The 17,356-nt window shown below is 39.9% G+C and overlaps 1 protein-coding gene across 1 annotated transcript; it reads left to right on the plus strand.

Annotated features, from left to right (window-relative positions):
* The first annotated feature begins 225 nt into the window (after nucleotides 1–225).
* Nucleotides 226–16,848, plus strand: TNFRSF11B (tumor necrosis factor receptor superfamily, member 11b). Its single transcript, XM_009321676.1, has 5 exons — nucleotides 226–413; nucleotides 9,831–10,200; nucleotides 13,832–14,026; nucleotides 14,352–14,576; nucleotides 15,729–16,848. The coding sequence occupies exons 1-5, from the start codon at nucleotides 384–386 to the stop codon at nucleotides 16,115–16,117; spliced, it is 1,209 nt and encodes a 402-aa protein (XP_009319951.1). The 5' UTR covers nucleotides 226–383; the 3' UTR covers nucleotides 16,118–16,848.
* The last annotated feature ends 508 nt before the right edge of the window (nucleotides 16,849–17,356 follow it).

Raw genomic sequence — 17,356 nt, forward strand, 5'->3', positions numbered from 1 at the left:
CAGCTGCTCACGGGAGAGGAGGGGGGGACAGACAGCCAGACAGACAGAGCCCAATTAAACCCTCCCCTGGCCAGCCCCTGACACTCCCTCCTGCATTTTCCAGTCTGTGGTTAGAGCACTCAAAGGGTTCCATTAAGTCATCAAGTTTTACAGGTTCCTTAAAAAAAAAAAAAAAAAGCGGGGGGGGGAGAGAGAGAGAGAAAAGTTTGGTCATGGTAGGGAATGAGTGATCAAAGCTGAGCCAAGGCTTCCTGTTACACCGGGACTATATATATATCGTGTCTTTAATGTTGGGGGATGTAAGCAGGCTGCTAGGAGACTGGAGCGGGAGCTGACTCTCTGCCTGATTTCCCAGCTCGCTGAGGTTTCTTCCACCGACCACAATGAACAAGTTCCTGTGCTGCACGCTTGTGGTAAGTCCCTTCAGAGAGGTAGATAGGCTTTAAGATGCATTACAGCTTCAGAGATCAGGCTGTAAAGACATACGGATTTTCTGCTAGGTTGTTTTGTTGGTTTTTTTGTTTGGGTTTTTTTGGGTTTGGGGGTGTTTTTTGCCTTCTCTCCGTTTTCTTGGTAAACCCTTTTCGTTTCATCACACCGAGCTTTCCTGGTGAGGTTTGGAGCACGACAGACATGTCCAGCTCCAGGGAGGCAGCCGGGATTTTCATCCCATTCTTAAGGTAGTGGCATGATTTGCTTTTCTTTGGCTTTTTTCCTATTTTCCTCTCTCCTTTTGTAAGGCTTCATCATACCAGGCTGACACAAAACGCTGTATCTAGGAATGAATTTAGAAACTGTAGGCTGGGATGTTTGGTTTTGATTTACAAAAGCTCCATCTCTGCCTGTCTCTGTAATCGTTGCTACAGTGGCACTGGTCAGTATCTCAGATGCTGGGCTGGCTTTCTTAACCTGGGAAAACCGCTGTGAACTCCAGAAAAAAGCAAAAGTGTGTGGTGCTTGTTTTGGCTTAGAAAATTCAGCTTCATGTGCAAGAAAGTGATGAATTAGTAGCTGTGTCAGCAGCTATTACAGAAAAAGTTGTGTTATTAAATCCAGTATAAGCCCCAGCTTTAATAAGGTTTTGTTTACTTGGTGATTTAGCAAGATACTTCCAGATGCAAGTTTAGAGATGTTAGCAGTGCAGTAAATCTTTCAAAATGTCATTTAATCCATTTAGCTGTATGGAATTGTATATGATGCCGGATTAATTAAAACCTGCGTACAGACAGGTACTGTGTAACATCTATTTGGAGGCTATGCATCTTTTGGATGAGAAAACATTCAAAGAAAAACATTAAAAAATAATATTCAGAGCAGGCTGTTATGCATGCCTGCGCGGTAACTTGTTCCTGAGTTGTTTTGGTGAGTACAGTGGCATTAATGTTGTGGCAGAGCGTTAGAACTGAGATCCATTTATTTTTAAAGCTTTTTATAAATGCAACGAGATTTCCAGGATCCGATGAGTAATGCATGTTTATTACTTTCTGTACAACTTTCTGAAAGAGCTTTTTCAGAAACAAACCAAAGTGATTAATGGTGCAAGGAAAGCAAAAATTGTCAGGCTTGTGGTCAGCAAATTGAAATGCAGGACAACTTTTTCATCTCATGTATGATGTTGTGCCTTCTTTGTCTATATGAAAGCATGGGAAGTTAATCTGGGAATTTCAGCAATAGTCTGTTATCAGCTTGGCTTCTTACCTGCAGCTCTCATAAAATAATCGCATCAGTATTTTCATTTTGATTAAACTTAATGTGCCTGTTCGTGTTCTCCCATAAAGTAATAGCGTTTGGTGAAGTTCCGCACAATACTCTGGCAGATGAATCTCGGAGCTGAAATACGTCAGTGGCAGGAGTACATACCAGAGAGCTTAATCATTCAACTATTTTTTTATTATTTAAAAGCTATTTATTTAAAGTTATTGTGAAGTTTAAGTACTGTCAGTGAAGTTTTACTGTCAGATGTGCTAGAGCTCAGAAAAATAGTTTTAGTACCTGTTTTATAAGAACACGTGTAAGAGGCACAACAGCAGTTCAAAGTTGTGTGTGTTTGGCTCACATACCTTAAACCTAGTTTGGAGACACCATACCTAATAAAGACTCTTTTGGACATCATGTGCTTTCAGCCTTGGCCTCTTTGCTAAGGTTTCAGAAAGGGGACCTGCATGTGTTGTTTGCTGGAACACTAATACTGCTTACAAACAGACAAGTGTTATGAAATCGGACTGAATTGAAAGAAATTCCCCAGAGCTGGATCTCATTACTTGTCACGTAACTATCTTGACCCTTAAACTTGACCTTTCTCTATTTTGGATCTCTGGGTGCATGTGACATGCTTTTTCTGGACGGCCTGTTGGGTTTGCTGTGTGTAGGCAGCAGTGGCTTTGCAGCCCGCGAGGGTAGGAGTTATCTTTCTGTCTGACTTTCTTTCTGTCTGTCTGCATGTGTGTTGGTTAAAAATAAAACACCAAGGTTACCAGAAGAATTTTTAAAAGATATTGTCACAATTTAAATAACACCCACTGTTCAAATCTCACAGAAGCTTTAATTTTGTTCCTTCTGTATTTAACTTCTATGCTAGTAGATTTACTACTCTGACGGTCTTCCTGGAGAAAAACACCTGTTTGCACATAATACTGGACATACTGTTTCTCTAGCTAGATGGTCACTTGTCAGTAATTCTGTTTGGTGCAAAAGCAGACTGTAGTCATGGTGGTCTAACGTCCCAGGTTTGGGTTATCTCTAAATCTTGCTGTCACTCTGGTGAATAATGTTCCAAAATATGAGTTATGGATAAAACACGTCTTTTGGTGAGTAGCTAGTTAGTCTTTTCTGCTTTCTCCCTCCACAAGCTTCCAGGCAAATGTAACTCATATAAATGAAGACTTTCAATTTAGCACTTCTTTGGTAAGATGCAAAACTGCTCTTCAGCTGAATGTCCTTTTCCTACCACTGAAAATGAAACAATAGTTTAGACCCCTAAACTGCTTTGTGAATGACAACTAATGGTGCCTTACAAAGTCTCTATGGATTTGAATTGTTGACATATTGCTTTACTGACAGAGAAATTAAGACAGTGGTTGATAGCCTCAGTTTCGAATACACGTGGCTCAGGAGAGTCACTAGTTATATTCCTTATGTAAAAGAGCAGCCTCCACTTTATAAAGCAACTTCTATACAAAAGTAGGTCCTGTTATGTCCAAAGTGAGTGGATTACATTGAAGTAGTTGGCAGAATGGTGGAACAGCTTTATAAGCTAAACTCAAACCAGCAAAACCGACTCCATTTTAGCTTTTGTTGTGTTCTTGACGCTCAGCTGCGGTCTGCCGAAAGGTGCTTTGTCTGGGCCGTGCCCTAAGTGAGCCTGCAGCAGCTTACAGGGTAAGCACTGCTGCATAGCTGTTGGCCCAAAGAGGTTAAATTCGGTGATTGCATGGGGCCCCCCAGAACAGCAAGGCAAGGACGATGAGAGCTGAGTATCTCCCAGATGGATGGGAACAATTTCTCCCTAGATGACATATTTTACAATGGTTATTTGCAATAGACAGCCGTGGATCTGATCCAGCATGACATTGTCATGTACTGGATCTAGAGATACTGTTTTGGTTTGCCAAGCTGTTGATTAGGAGGACCTCGTTACTTTCATTCAGTGCTATATTTTGCCACTGGGATTTCTCTGGGGTCTGTGCATGATTTCAGTGAGGCATTCTGCCTAAGGGGTGAGGGTAGATGAAAGCCTCCTGCCTTAGCTTTGTCCAAATACTTTGTGTAGAAAGCAAAGTAGAAGAGTTGTGAGGTTTTACTTTGAACCCAATGCAAACACTAGGAGCAATCTGACAGATGCCTTGAATGATTATTTATCACGCAGGAAAATATGCTTTGGAATAGTTGTGGAATGCAAAACAGAAACAGATTTATCTTTCTCAGCAAATTAAACATTCTTCTTTGGTCTACAACCCAAAACCACAAAGCCAAGCTATATAATAATATTTTCATATGCTGAAAAGCCACTTTCTTTTCTCTCACAAAGCAGTGATTTAAGGGGACGATGCTTGAAGGATTTTTGCTTTATGTGCTTTGTCTTCAGTTCATTTTAATTCAACAAGAAAAAGCAAGCGGCTCTTTGCCCTACACTTAAAGATGAAAGAAAAGGGCGTGTACTTTTTTCATACCCAAGATCTGAAATGAAATTTTACAATCCCATTATTTCTCTTTCAAAAGCATCTTCTAAGGGCTCAAATAAATGGACTACACAGGCCTTTTATGTTAGCATTGTGTATGCTGACATAAAGATGGTATGGAAAAATATAGCTTCAGGCCTAATGTACTGAGTGACACAATCAAAGAATTGCTTTTTAACCTTGGGTAACTCATTTTGAATAAGTTCTCAGTACTTACTTGCATGACACTGACTTACACTAGACTAGTGTTTCAGTATTTACAGTTCATCCCAATTCCTCATGCAGAGACAGCCATCCTGAGAGGTACCCAGGATTTGGCCCAGGGAGATGGATGAGGGCTGAGTTTTTCAGTCCTTTCAGAATTGAGCCCATGACACTAGAACTGAATTTCACCCAATAGGTTGATAGATGTAGTTAACGTTATAGATTTGGGGTTGGTTTGGTTTTGCTGTAATTATTTTGTTACTGATAGCATTTCATACTCATAGAACAAAAAACCCCAACCTTTGGGGTTGTTTTCTAAATTGAGCCTTTTGCATTTCACTATCCCTAGGAAAACCGTTTGCAATTGAGTGCACTCTGAATCAGACTAACAGTTAATTTGTTGAGATGAACAAGATATTGAGTATCATTGGCTTCCATAGGTGTTGGGATAGAAAGAATTTGCTTAGGCTTTAAAATGGAAAGAAACTGCCTAGATCTTTTCAGTCCGTTCCCCAGGTCTTCCAGGAAACCAAATGGCGTATTTCCTTTCAGAAATGCATTGAGAGCTATATTTAAACTACTTGGATTTCTTGCACCTGCTTCTCAGTAAAAGGCTGTTCCCAAACTTCCTCTGATGAGATAATCTCCTTTTCATTTGCCAGCATTATCCTTTAATGGAGAAAGTTGTCTCTCCGTGTCTTCACTGTCTATATCTGTACTGAATCTATAGGTGCTGTTTTGACTTGCCAAGCTATTGAACAAGTCAACATCCTCTTCAAGATGAAGCTCTCCATTTCCTTCTAAACTGTCTCTGTACCTCTTCCAGGCTGAATTAACCTTTCCTAAACAAGGATGGACAGGATTTTACGCAATCTTCTGAATGACAAATCAATTACTTTGGCCAAGTGTAGCACTGATAGACTCCAGCTTTGGTTTCTGAAGGGCTAAAGGGTGAACATGCTCATTACCCCTACTTCTGATTCCAGTAAACTGAAGCCAGGCTTCTAGTTTCTTCCTCCTTTCAAACTGGAACATGCCTTCTTCTCCAGCAAGAGCAAAACACGCCAGTGCCAGCGTGATTATAGGAGAAATTCTGCTTTCTGTGAAGCTTTTGGGAAGACCAATGTTCAGAACTAGTAAGTTCTGATTATGGCATTTTCATGTGCTCAAATAGTGCTGTTTCTTACAGCAGAGATTCAGGTGTTTAGTACATAGCCCACCTTTAAGTATGGGCAGTCAGGTCAACCAGAGGTTTTCTGTGGCTGAGAATATGCTACGAAGTTGGTCTTACCATAGTTTAGGAGGAGAAATGTCAGGAACGACATAAAATGCATGTAATTACCATTTTAATTTGATTTGGGAACATGCTTTTGAAAGGCCTCTCCTGGTCATCCTTATTTACTGTATTTTAGTTTGCACATCAGAGCAGACTTGGAATGCACAAAGTGGATTTACAAAAGTAAACTGGAATGATGAAAGTAAATCCAGAGATGGGCTCCAGAGATGCACCAGGTGTACTGTAACCACTAATGAGAGCAGACTGAAGTTAGTCCAAAATACCCCCTCTTAATCATGCATAATGTGGATGTCAGGTGCTCGGCACCATCTGTTTTGCTCTACGAATCTGCTGTAACAGGTGATCCAACTTGCTAATGTAAGCACAAATTCAGTGTGTCTTAGGCCAGGAGAAAGGACAATTTAGTGATGTTCCCCTCTAGCTTATTCTGTGAGCTGGGGGACAAGAAGAGTCTTTTTATTCTCTTTGTGCTGAGTTGCTGCAGTAAAACTAGTAAAAATTATACTTAATTACCTTCCACCATTCTTCCTGCATTTTTGCAAAACTTCTGAAAAATAGATTGCTTTTGCTTTGGCACTTGATGTAGGTTCAAGGATAACTTCTGATTTTCAGGTTGCCTATTAATATTCAGAATACTCATGTGTGCTATGTGTTTTCAATCTGCATAGAAGACAATCTTGCAGATCTGTTCTCTTAAGTATTATTAAGGGACCTACAATAGTCTTATGAAGAAGCGTGGTATTGGGGATTGGAGTCTAGAAATGTACTTAACAATATACTAATGGCTGTACTGGGTCTAAGAAAAAAATAATCCAGAAAAAAATCCCCTAAAAAGCCCCTTATGCTGTCTATGGCAGGGGTTGATAACTGATGCATAGAGGAGATGGAAGAAAAAGGCAGAAAAATAGTGATATTTTTCCAAAACACTCCTCCAGACTCAAGCAATTTGTGGTTTGGGATTTCCTGATCAAAAGGTGATGTTTATGTTTAATAGCCCTTTATTATTTTCCTCCATTACTATGTCAAGTAATGTTTTGAACTCAACCGTTTACAATGTCCTGTGGCAATGAGTTGCACAGCTCACTCATGGTAACCTAGTTCTATGTTGAAAATGATGTATAAAATGTTATGGTAAAATACTGAGATACTGATTGCATTTATAGCTTTAGTTTGACTGAAGAATCTCTTGTCATAATTGTTTACTAAATAAGAGAGTTGGATCCTGCATATGTATGGCTCAGCCACTGATGGATGGATTACTGCAGCTACATAATGTGTGTTTCTGGGAAAGAAAGGAAGACAGGTGTGATGTGCTTTTCTTTTAAAAACACGGAGAAAAAATCAAATGTAAAGACTGATCATCCTTTAAGTGATGCTGATTTATTAATCCTATTATTATGGTTATTGGTTATGCTCATTTAGATTAATAGTATTCTGGTTGCCATTAATAGTTCATAGCTATTGGTACTTCCAAAGGCAAAACTTTGTTCAAATATTGTTTTGCTCAATTTTTTAAATCAATTCCTCTCAAATTGTGTTGAATTGTTTTCAATTTTTATTGGATTTTTTTATTCACATAGCTGTAGGTTCTTCAGGAAGCAAGTGCCTCCATTTTTCCCTACGAAACCCCATGCTCTCATACCCTGATTATTGAATTTTTAATCCTGAGTCATCCCCTGCAGGAAAACTTCTCACTTGCCTCATATATGATTTCCAATGTAAATGGTTGAGTAAGGAAAATATAGAAAATCTTGTTGTTCTTGCTCCTGCGTGTTGCAGAGGGGAGTTGAGCAGTCATGAAATGGTCCACCTAACCGTTCAGCACCTAAAAATGTGTCACCGAGGGCAGAGGCACGACCCAGAGGAGCAGATTCTGCTGCAGTGACAGCCTGGGGATTGTTGTGAGCCGTGCATTGCAGAGAAGGATAACCTGCGTTTCTGCAGGAGGATGTGCTGCCCGCATATCTGGTTGCTGTCCCTAATAATTTTCACACATCTGTTGTCCAAGTATTCATCAGTGTTCAAGATTTTCATCTGCATTGCGTATTGTCTTGGGTTTGCATAGACATCTGCATGAAATGTGGGTTGATGCTTGTCTTTGTAGCATCTGTGCCGCATGTTGCGGTCTGTTATGTTCTGTGAAGGGAATGCATGTGTCCATGCAAGTCTTGGACTCTGGGATGCTGTATTATCTATTACTGAATAAAAACCATAGAAGAAAAACTGACTGTTCACATCAACAATTAATGGGATTACCAGGACTTCCTTATTACTAGAGTAATAGCTGTAGATTTACCAAGGGTGGGTGCATTTTTCATCAATGGAAAGCCATTCACTATTTAAAAATGTGCTGCACCCTCTTGTTAAATAGATCACATGAAACAGATCCAGTCATTTAAGAAAAATGGAGCGGTACATCAAACTTCAGTGACTAATAAGGAATTTCTCACAATGGAAGAGATTGTGCATTGAGACCACAAGAAAAAGTGGGATCTCCACCTGTAGAACTCACAAGTTACAGGGCTTAGTCAAGGGTAACTAGAAGAGGCTGTGGGGAATAACCGTACTATGTGCATTTCATTCTTCAGCCTAAGTATAGCTGTATAAAAAGTGGATTCATAGACAGGCATCAGGAGATGCACTTAAGAATGTTTTCTTAAGCGATAATGGTTCCCAATTTAGGCACCTAATATTACTTGGTGCAAACGCTGTGACTTGTGTTAATGCAGATGAACAATTAAATTGTCCTTTCCAACCTTAGTAATACTATCACTTAAGAATTGCCATGCTGTGGCAGAAGTGAGGCCCTTAGATGAAGCCTCTTTAGGAAATATAGGGTCTGAATGAATAAAAAGAGTTAATTCCACTTACACTTTGAGGACATCTGCATTGGAAAAGTGGAAAATATGCTCTTGAAATTGAATTGGCAACTCTGTATTAGCTGACTGGGATTAAAATAGCAACAAAGACAAATCAGTTGGATCTATAATTTGAATGGATACATAGTAAAAAATCTTCATTCAGAGCCAGTTTACTTCATCTTTATAAAATGTACAAGTTTTAGAAGAGAAGTGGCACATCAGTCACGCAGTGCTGGGACAGAGCCGGGTTCTCAGTGGGGAGAGTGAGCTGCCAGTGGATGCCATGGGGCTCGGGGCAGTATGCAGGGAGTAAACCCGAGAGTTATTTTTTTGATAGGCTGGTGGAATCACAGAACCAAATTTTCAGTTACAAGACCAACGTGTTATGGACGTTGCCTCTGCAGGAGGGCAGGGTCATCTCAGGTCGCTAGATCCAAATCACACCAGCAAAGCAGACTGTTGCAGGAAGCAGAAGGAGTGTAGTGGCCATGATGTGTGCTGGTACTGAACCAGGTCCTCACGACAGCCATAAGCCTGTGATTTTAGATAGGAAGTGAAAGCATTAGCCTGGCCTCTTCCAGCTCATGTGATTAAGTCCTTAATGTACCCTTCATTAAGGGTACATCATCACTGCAGCATTCTTTAACTGTCTGAAGCTGCATCTTCATACTTGACGTAGCTGCCACATTTTATCCCCAGAGCTGCTGCATTTCAGTGCAAGATTAAATGGAAGGCATTAAAAAGTAGCCTATATTGTTCTAGCCATTTGTTGCTGGTAAAAAGAAATACTGCAAGGAATCACCTTTCAAGGTATCTGTGGTAATGGTGCAGTATGCTGGTCAGGTTTGTATGCTCAGATACCATTTCTTTAGCATCCGAAATACTTGGTACTTCAGAGCACAGGAGTGCATAATCCCCACCTGGCTGTGCATCGAGCGTGTTGCCAATGAAACTAATAGGCCAGGTTCTCTGGTGCCAGGTGGTAAAAGGTCATTGCCCAGCGATATTAAAAGGCTGTAAATGGGAGAAGAATAGGATCCACATCTCTGGAAGAACAAGGAAGTACTTACATCAGGAAGATTTGCTGGATAAGATCCTAAAATTTTCCCATTCTAAGATAGACATGGGAGAGTCCGGAAGCTGGCTAATATTTTATAAACTTCTAACGCAAACATTTTTTTTAAGATAGCGACATGATTAGACTCATAAACTCATTAAAATGTAGGTTTCTTTGTGACCATGGTGCTCCCCAGAATGAAAGCGAGCAATGTTTTATTTTCCTGTTGCTAGCTCTTGGACATTTCTGTTAAGTGGACAATCCAGGACGACTCTCCCCCCAAATATCCCCATTACGACCCAGGGACATCTCGTCAACTGCTGTGTGACCAGTGCCCTCCTGGGAGCTACGTAAAGCAGCACTGTACAGCCACCAGCCCGACGCAGTGTGCCCCGTGTCCGGATCAGTACTATGCCGAAGAGTGGAACAGCAACGATGAATGCCAGTACTGCAGCGCCGTTTGCAAAGAGCTGCAGTACATCAAGCAGGAGTGCACCAGCACGCAGAACCGCATCTGCGAGTGTGTTGAAGGCAGATACCTGGAGCTCGAGTTTTGTTTAAAGCACACGGAGTGTCCTCTCGGATTCGGCGTTGCGCAGCCAGGTATGTACCGCTTGTCAATACGCACAGACTTAATTAGAGCTCTACCGCACATCGACGACTCGTGGCAGTTACAAGATTAGGAAAGAGGGTCGTCCAGATGAAATTACAGGACAGTAAATTGTAAAGCCAATTGAACCTGTTCCTAGGCTGCATCATTTGGACTGTAGCCAGAAGAACATTTCTCAGTGGAATACCCTTCTCCTACTGTAATATATAACTTAATGGCAGTAGCAAATGTAGCAAATTGCACTCTAATGAGAAACATGATGGATTGCCTCTTTTAAAGGAACATTATCTGGAATGTAGTATTTGTGTGTGTGATAAATAATAATGTTTTTCATTTTGAAATCTGCTGTTTCAAGCAGCTGTATATCTTGACAAACACCAGGAGCACTACGTGTTTGACACCAAGTGTATAATTATAACAATATTAATATAGTTCTAGCATCACAGCAATATGTGGTAATAATTAATTATCAGCATCCTAAGTGGAACTCTTAGGGAAACTGTTACTATTATCAAACAAACAACCGTTTCTTTGTCAAGCAGGCTGGCATTGTGTTGTATGTCTGGTGGCGATACAGAGTGAAGCGACGCTTTTCAGTGGAGTGTATTCTTCATTTAAGACAACATAAATTGTTAAACCAATAATAAGTTCTTCTCTCAAAACACAATACATCATTTGCCATTTGGCAAATGTCATGGCCCAGTTTAGCTCCAGTATTTAATACAGCCTGAAAGAATTGTAAATTGTCATTGTACTGGAGATTGATAACTGCCCGGAGAAGAGCACTGAGGAAGGGAATACAGAAAATCAAAGCATCTCAGACACGAATCTGTAGGCAACCAATCTCCAGCCTACAGAATTACTTCCCTAGGAATTACATATATACCGTGAGAAACACTAGGGCTGGCCTGTACATTTTAGAGCTATGCTGAATGACAGGTCAGGAGTCCTTTCTCGTGTTATGAACATCTCACTGGAGAACAACTTTGATGTAAGGAGTAATGCCGCTGCTGTAGCTGCTCACTATTCCCCTAGTAACTGGTTAACTAAGCACTACCCTGATGCTCTTGCCACTGCTAAGCATTTCCACTGGCAGCTACCGCATTTCCATATTGTAAACCTTCATTAACCTAAATGGTTATACCCAGGGGCTTGGGTTAATGAGGTTCCACCATACCTCGGCAGCAAGTCAAAAGTGGACAGAAACAAAGTTCTCGGAAAGCCCGTTTGGGAAGCAAACAAAGAAGTATAAATTCTCTGAGCAACCAGCCTGCTGCATCCCTGCGAGCACAGTGGAACTGTGGCAGACAAATCTGAATCCCTCAAAATGAAACAAACTTTGGAAGAAGATAAATTGTCAAATCGTGTGATTTGTTGGAAAGTGGGTTTCCAAAAGACCATCAGAATGAACCAGCTAAACCCAAGCAGACCTCAAACAGGGAGTGAAAACATTGTAAAAATAATTGCATCCCCCTGTGTCAATAGTCAGTTTTTGAGGTGAGGCATCGACTAAGAATTTAATAAGCACAGACCACACTGTGTTCCTGCTTTCTGCCATATGATAGCCTTGAACTTTGTAACGATGTAAATTCAGGTGAAATAAAACCTAAGTGTAGAAAAATATGCTTCCACTACCACACAGCGAGATAGTGTGGTCTAGTGTCTCACTCAAAGCTTAAAGCATTAGAAATCTGTTTCCCTACTGCTGGTTGCTCATGATTACGTTGGGCAGATCGCTTTACTTTGGTAGTCCCCTTTTGTGAGTGTAGATTAAGGTTTTGCTCCTTTCTGCCATGGTTAGCCCTGTACATGGCAGAGTTTTAGCAGCAGCGCTACTACGAGGCTGCACTATCTCCCTGGCAGCGGCTGCCGTTTCCCTGGGGAGAATGGGGGATTCCAGGCAAATTGGAGGGAGCAGCGGAAGGGCAGCCGGGCTGTGGCAGTTTGTGCCCCGAACAAGAGCAGCCAGATAAGCAGAGAAGAAGAAGTTGGCAAAGCTGGGGGGTGACTTTATGCTCAACCCTGAGAACGCTGATGATGATGATGAAATAAACCCGGTTTATTTCCCTCTTGTGCCGCAAAGGTTATACGGGAAGCTCTGAGCAGAACGACGCACCGTTTGCAGGGACTCTCCTTTCTTCCCGTTCCTCGCTGCCAGAACACAACAGCAGCATGTCTGTAGCAGGGAAAGTTGCTAAAAATTCAGAAGTCTCAGAAAAGCTAATTGCTGCCTGCTCTGGTGCAGGTGTTGACCGGGGTTCCGTACAGCCCAGAGCCGCAGGCAGCGCACATTATGCAAGAAAACACAAGGGCAGACGCTGCTGCTGCGGGTTGGGCGCTGGCTGCAGAAAACAGAGGATTTTGGGGGGTTGGCAATATACAGGGTCTCTGATTTTTCAGAGGCACAACAACTAAAAACTTCTTTGTTTTCACTTGTCTAGTGAAAGAAGTGCTAGGTCAGGTGTATGCAAGTATTATTCTTTATTTCACAGCTAGTTGGAAACTTGAGGTTCGTGCTCTTTCCTTCTAAGGAAATGCCCGGAATAAATAAAATTTACTTAAAAACTGGCATTAAAATAAGCATCCACTTGTAAATACTTCCAAAATACACTAGATGGAGGCATTTTCTTATTCAAATATAGTTTCCAATTATTTCAAAAAAATTTTAAGCATGTGCTTAAGTTCATGTTCAATAATGCAATATTAGATATTAGACTTTAGGCACTTGCTTAAATGTTGGCTGAATAAAGATGAATTGAGAGTGAATATACAGCAATTATTGGTGCTGTTATTTTCCTGCCACTGGTGGTTAGACTGCATTGTTTCAGATTTCATGCATTAATTTTCTTCCTCTTTCTCAGTGTGATAGAAGCATACATTGTCATTCTATTGCTGTATCATATATTTGATCCTGAAGTGAAACTATGCCTTATAAAAGTAAAACACCAAGCAAAACGTGTATGTATATTAAATATTTTTGCTATATTGGGCAATCTACTTTCTTTGCTTTAAATAATATTTTATTCAAGCCCAGAAAAAGTTCAAAGAAGTTACTGAAATTCTATTTTCCTGTATAATTTAATATTTGAGCAGGGAAAGTACTTTTCAGAGGGTCTTTAGGTGATATTTAGTTGGGTTATATTTTTAGCTAGAACTAAAGTAACCCATTCGAGTAAGGTTCTGGGCAGATATTACAGAGTACAATTTACAACAGTTTCTTGTGCCATTTAATTATTTTACAGAATATTTTTACAGTTGAAGGATGAAGGTCAGACATCACGTAATGTCTGAATAGACTCAAGTAATTACTGATTTAAAGATATTAGTTTACTAAATTACTGATTTAATCAGTAATTACTGATTTTAAAGTTGGTAACAAGTGTATGTGAGAGTACTATTTACTCTATTACTCCAGCAGGAACATCATTTTCTTAAGGAATCTTTTTTGTTTTTAAAAATTAAAGTGTTGTTTTTTTCTAAATGTGATTCCTTCATAGATCAGAAATGTGAAAAGCAGAAGCATGACAATTTCGGGATGAACGTTTTCTTTTATTTTTGTATTCTTGTATTTTTTTTTTCACAGTTGAGGGTATATATAATTGGACACGTATCCTGTTTCCACAGGTACCCCTGAGAGTGACACTATATGTAAGAGATGTCCAGAAGGATTTTTCTCAAATGAAACATCATCCAAAGCAGCCTGTCTAAAGCACACAAACTGTAGTGCACTGGGTTTCAAAATAGTATCGAAGGGAAATGCAGTTCGTGACAACGTCTGTCAGGAAAATACAGATATGGCACCTCAAAAATGTGGAATAGGTATGTATCATATTAAGGAAGAGTGCTCTGAAAACATACCTTTAATGACAGTTAAAATTAATGTATCAGCATTTATGATAAAAATATCTCGCTTGTTAGCCATTTGCCTGCTATGGTAATGGCCATAGGATGGTTTTAATTATTGTAGGTCAGACCAAATGGAACTCAAGCACAGAGGGTGACAGCACTATAAAGACCACTTCTTAGTTTGGTTTTTAAGCATTATTTTCTTATCATCTTTGCTACTTGCTTTTTTTTTTCAGAGGCAAGCAGGGTAACACAGATCAGAACAATTGACATATTCTTTTTCTCTTTCTCATTTCAGATGTAACCTTGTGCGAGGAGGCTTTGTTCAGGTTTGCTGTTCCTACTCAGCTCACACCTAACTGGCTGAACATACTAGCAGACAGCTTGCCTGGGACAAAGGTTAGCACAGAAAATATCGAAAGGATTAAACAAAGGCACAGTTCTCAAGAGCAGACCTTCCAGCTTTTGAAATTATGGAAGCAGCAAAACAAAGAACAGGATATGGTCAAGAAGATTATTCAAGGTACTTTATTTTGATAGCACGTGTATTAAAAGCAACCTTCTAAATGGCATTTTAAAAATTGCTTGGGATCAAATACCTCCTGGTGGTGTGTTATGCTCTGAGGAGGACCTGCAGGGCTTAACTGAGATTTATTGATGCAGTAAGCACGGTGAAGTCAAGGGGGAGCAGGAAGAGAATTCAGCTTCTCCTGATCAGTCGAGGACTAAATTCTTCCCAGACTTGTAGCCCCCTTGGAAGCGTGTGTGGTGTCACAGCCAAGATTCCCTTTTGAGACTGCACAGCATATGAAGAATTTTGATCAAGTGGGGAAAATGTTTCCCACTGTTGTATCTGAGCAGTGGCCGTTGAGGTTAGACGGAGCTGCATGCCTGCAACTGAGAGTGCAATTTGTTTTCTGTAAAGTGGAGACTGACAGCTCGGACTAGGACATCTATTCATGGAATGGGGATGCATGGGAGTGAGGAATACACAGACAGGCTTTCCCTTCTTTTTCCCTTCCGGTACCTATTTGTCATGCCAATTCACCGCTTCGTTTGTGCTGAATCTGCCAAGACACGTGTCAAAGGTGAAGTAGTGCTGCAACGTTAACACCAAGGTTTTTATGAGAGTCAGGCCAACTCTTTTCATGTAAACCACCATCAACAACCGCCACATTCGAATGACATTTTGTCCACACAGAATTTATTTGAAAAATGCTGCAGAAATGTTTTTTTTCCCTCTCCTTTTTAGTATGTGTGTTTATGTCAGACTGTGAAGTGTCTAGAATACTTCAAAAACCAAAATGACTATTTTAGCAAAGCTTGCCTAGACATTTCTGAGGAAGAAGAGCAAAATTTTCATTCACTGGAAGCAAATATTAGGAGTCCTGTCACATACACAGAACGTTTTACAAGATAGATGAAACAAGCGTATAGCAATAAATACTTGCTATGAAGTTTGTAATTTGGGGCTGTTTGTATTTGCAAAGTTAATTAAATTCTTAAGTGCTTTTCATAATTGGAGCCTAAAAAAAAGCATTGTTGAGAAAATTATTTGAAATAAAGTAAAAAAAAAATTGGGACGGAATATTCACCTTGAAATTTTGGAAGTTTTTTAGCAGGCCATGGCAAAGTCGTAATGCATTGCACTTACCTCTCTTTTTGCTTTCTATAGATATCGACCTTTGCGAAAATAGTGTCTTAAAGCATATTGGCCACCCGAACCTCACCTTTGAACATCTCAACACACTGATGGCAAGCTTACCAGGCAAGAAAGTGGGAAAAGAAGATATCGAGCGCACAATGAAACTATGTCAACCTACAGAGCAAGTTCTAAAGCTTCTCAATCTGTGGAGAATAAGGAATGGCGACCAAGATACCATTAAAGGTTTAATGTATGGACTGAAACACTTGAAAACATACCACTTTCCGAAACGAACCATCCAAAGTCTGAAGAAGGTCATTAAGTTTCTTCACAGATTTACAATGTATAGATTATACCAGAAACTCTTTTTAGAAATGATAGGGAACCAAGTTAAATCAGTGAAAGTAAGATGTGTCTAATTCAAGATATTTTTCATTCTCCACTGACTGTTTTTCCCTAATTACTGCCAGCAGTAATTAAACTGGAACGTTGTTTCCCTGCATTATGTCTTACTATTTATAGAAATGCCTGACTGGAATAGCTCTGTCTTTTGCAGTGTTTTTGGAGGGTTTTTTTTAATAAAATCACTTTTGTAAAAGCTATTAACCTGTTGATAACACTAAGAGCCTGATTCTGCATTTTTGCACATTCAGAGTTGAAAAGCCCCACTATAGTCACTAGATGAGAAAAGAATGCCGGACCAGGCTCTACTACAGTATTTGCTATTTATATTCTTCGAGGAATAAACATTTTGGATGTACATATTTATTAAGTTAAATGGAAATTGTATGAAACTGAATTTTAGGAAGAGAAATGAAAAGCACACTGTATATTTTCTAGCTAAACAAAAATGATCCCGTATATTTTTCTGGCAAAATTTTGTAGCATGCTCTAAGAGTTATTAATTTCTTTACATTTTGTATTTAAAAAAGTATTATTGCTTAGTTTTATTTGTATAAGTTGTGGTATCTTTTGGTAGGGATGTTTTAATTTATCCAATGATTTTAACTCAAATACAGTGAAAATATAGCATAAGTGACCTGAATATTTAAATATTCTGTGAGGAAGTGAATGTACCATATTTAAGAAGCTGGATTTTTATATAGAATTTCATAATCTTATTTTATAGAACAATTAAATTTTTCAGTTTACTTTTTGACTGGTGTTTTACTCTTGACTGTGAAGTAGGAACTAATAACAAAGACAGACCATGTGGATTTAACGCCTTATCTTGGGCTTGGCTCTCTGCTACTCCCTGCCTGGTCTAGTAGTTAATACGTGAACCAAGTAAATATTGACCAGCACTGGATTTTCATGGTCACTCTACAGGTGTAAAAGAAGGTACAAAGTATTAAAGATTCTAGTTCAGAGGGCCCAGGCGGTTGCGATACAACCGATTACGATTCCATAGATGCATTTGGCCCAGCATCACTCTTGGCCTGGTGTCATTCTTGGAGAGCTCACGACCTTTGCCCTAACCACAGCTTGTAATTTCATGGAGGAAAGATGATGCATGTCTCTGACAGGCTTGGAAAGCCTCACATATTGCCACTGTGTTTAAAGGAAGGGAGCACAGAGAGGTCACATAAAAAAAAAAAATCATTTACCATTGCCCTCAGCTACAGAATGAGGCACCCGCAAAGAGATAGGCCCCCCAA

Source organism: Pygoscelis adeliae, unplaced genomic scaffold, assembly GCF_000699105.1.
Source record: "Pygoscelis adeliae isolate BGI_AS28 unplaced genomic scaffold, ASM69910v1 Scaffold111, whole genome shotgun sequence".
In the NCBI taxonomy this organism is placed as follows: Eukaryota; Metazoa; Chordata; class Aves; order Sphenisciformes; family Spheniscidae; genus Pygoscelis; species Pygoscelis adeliae.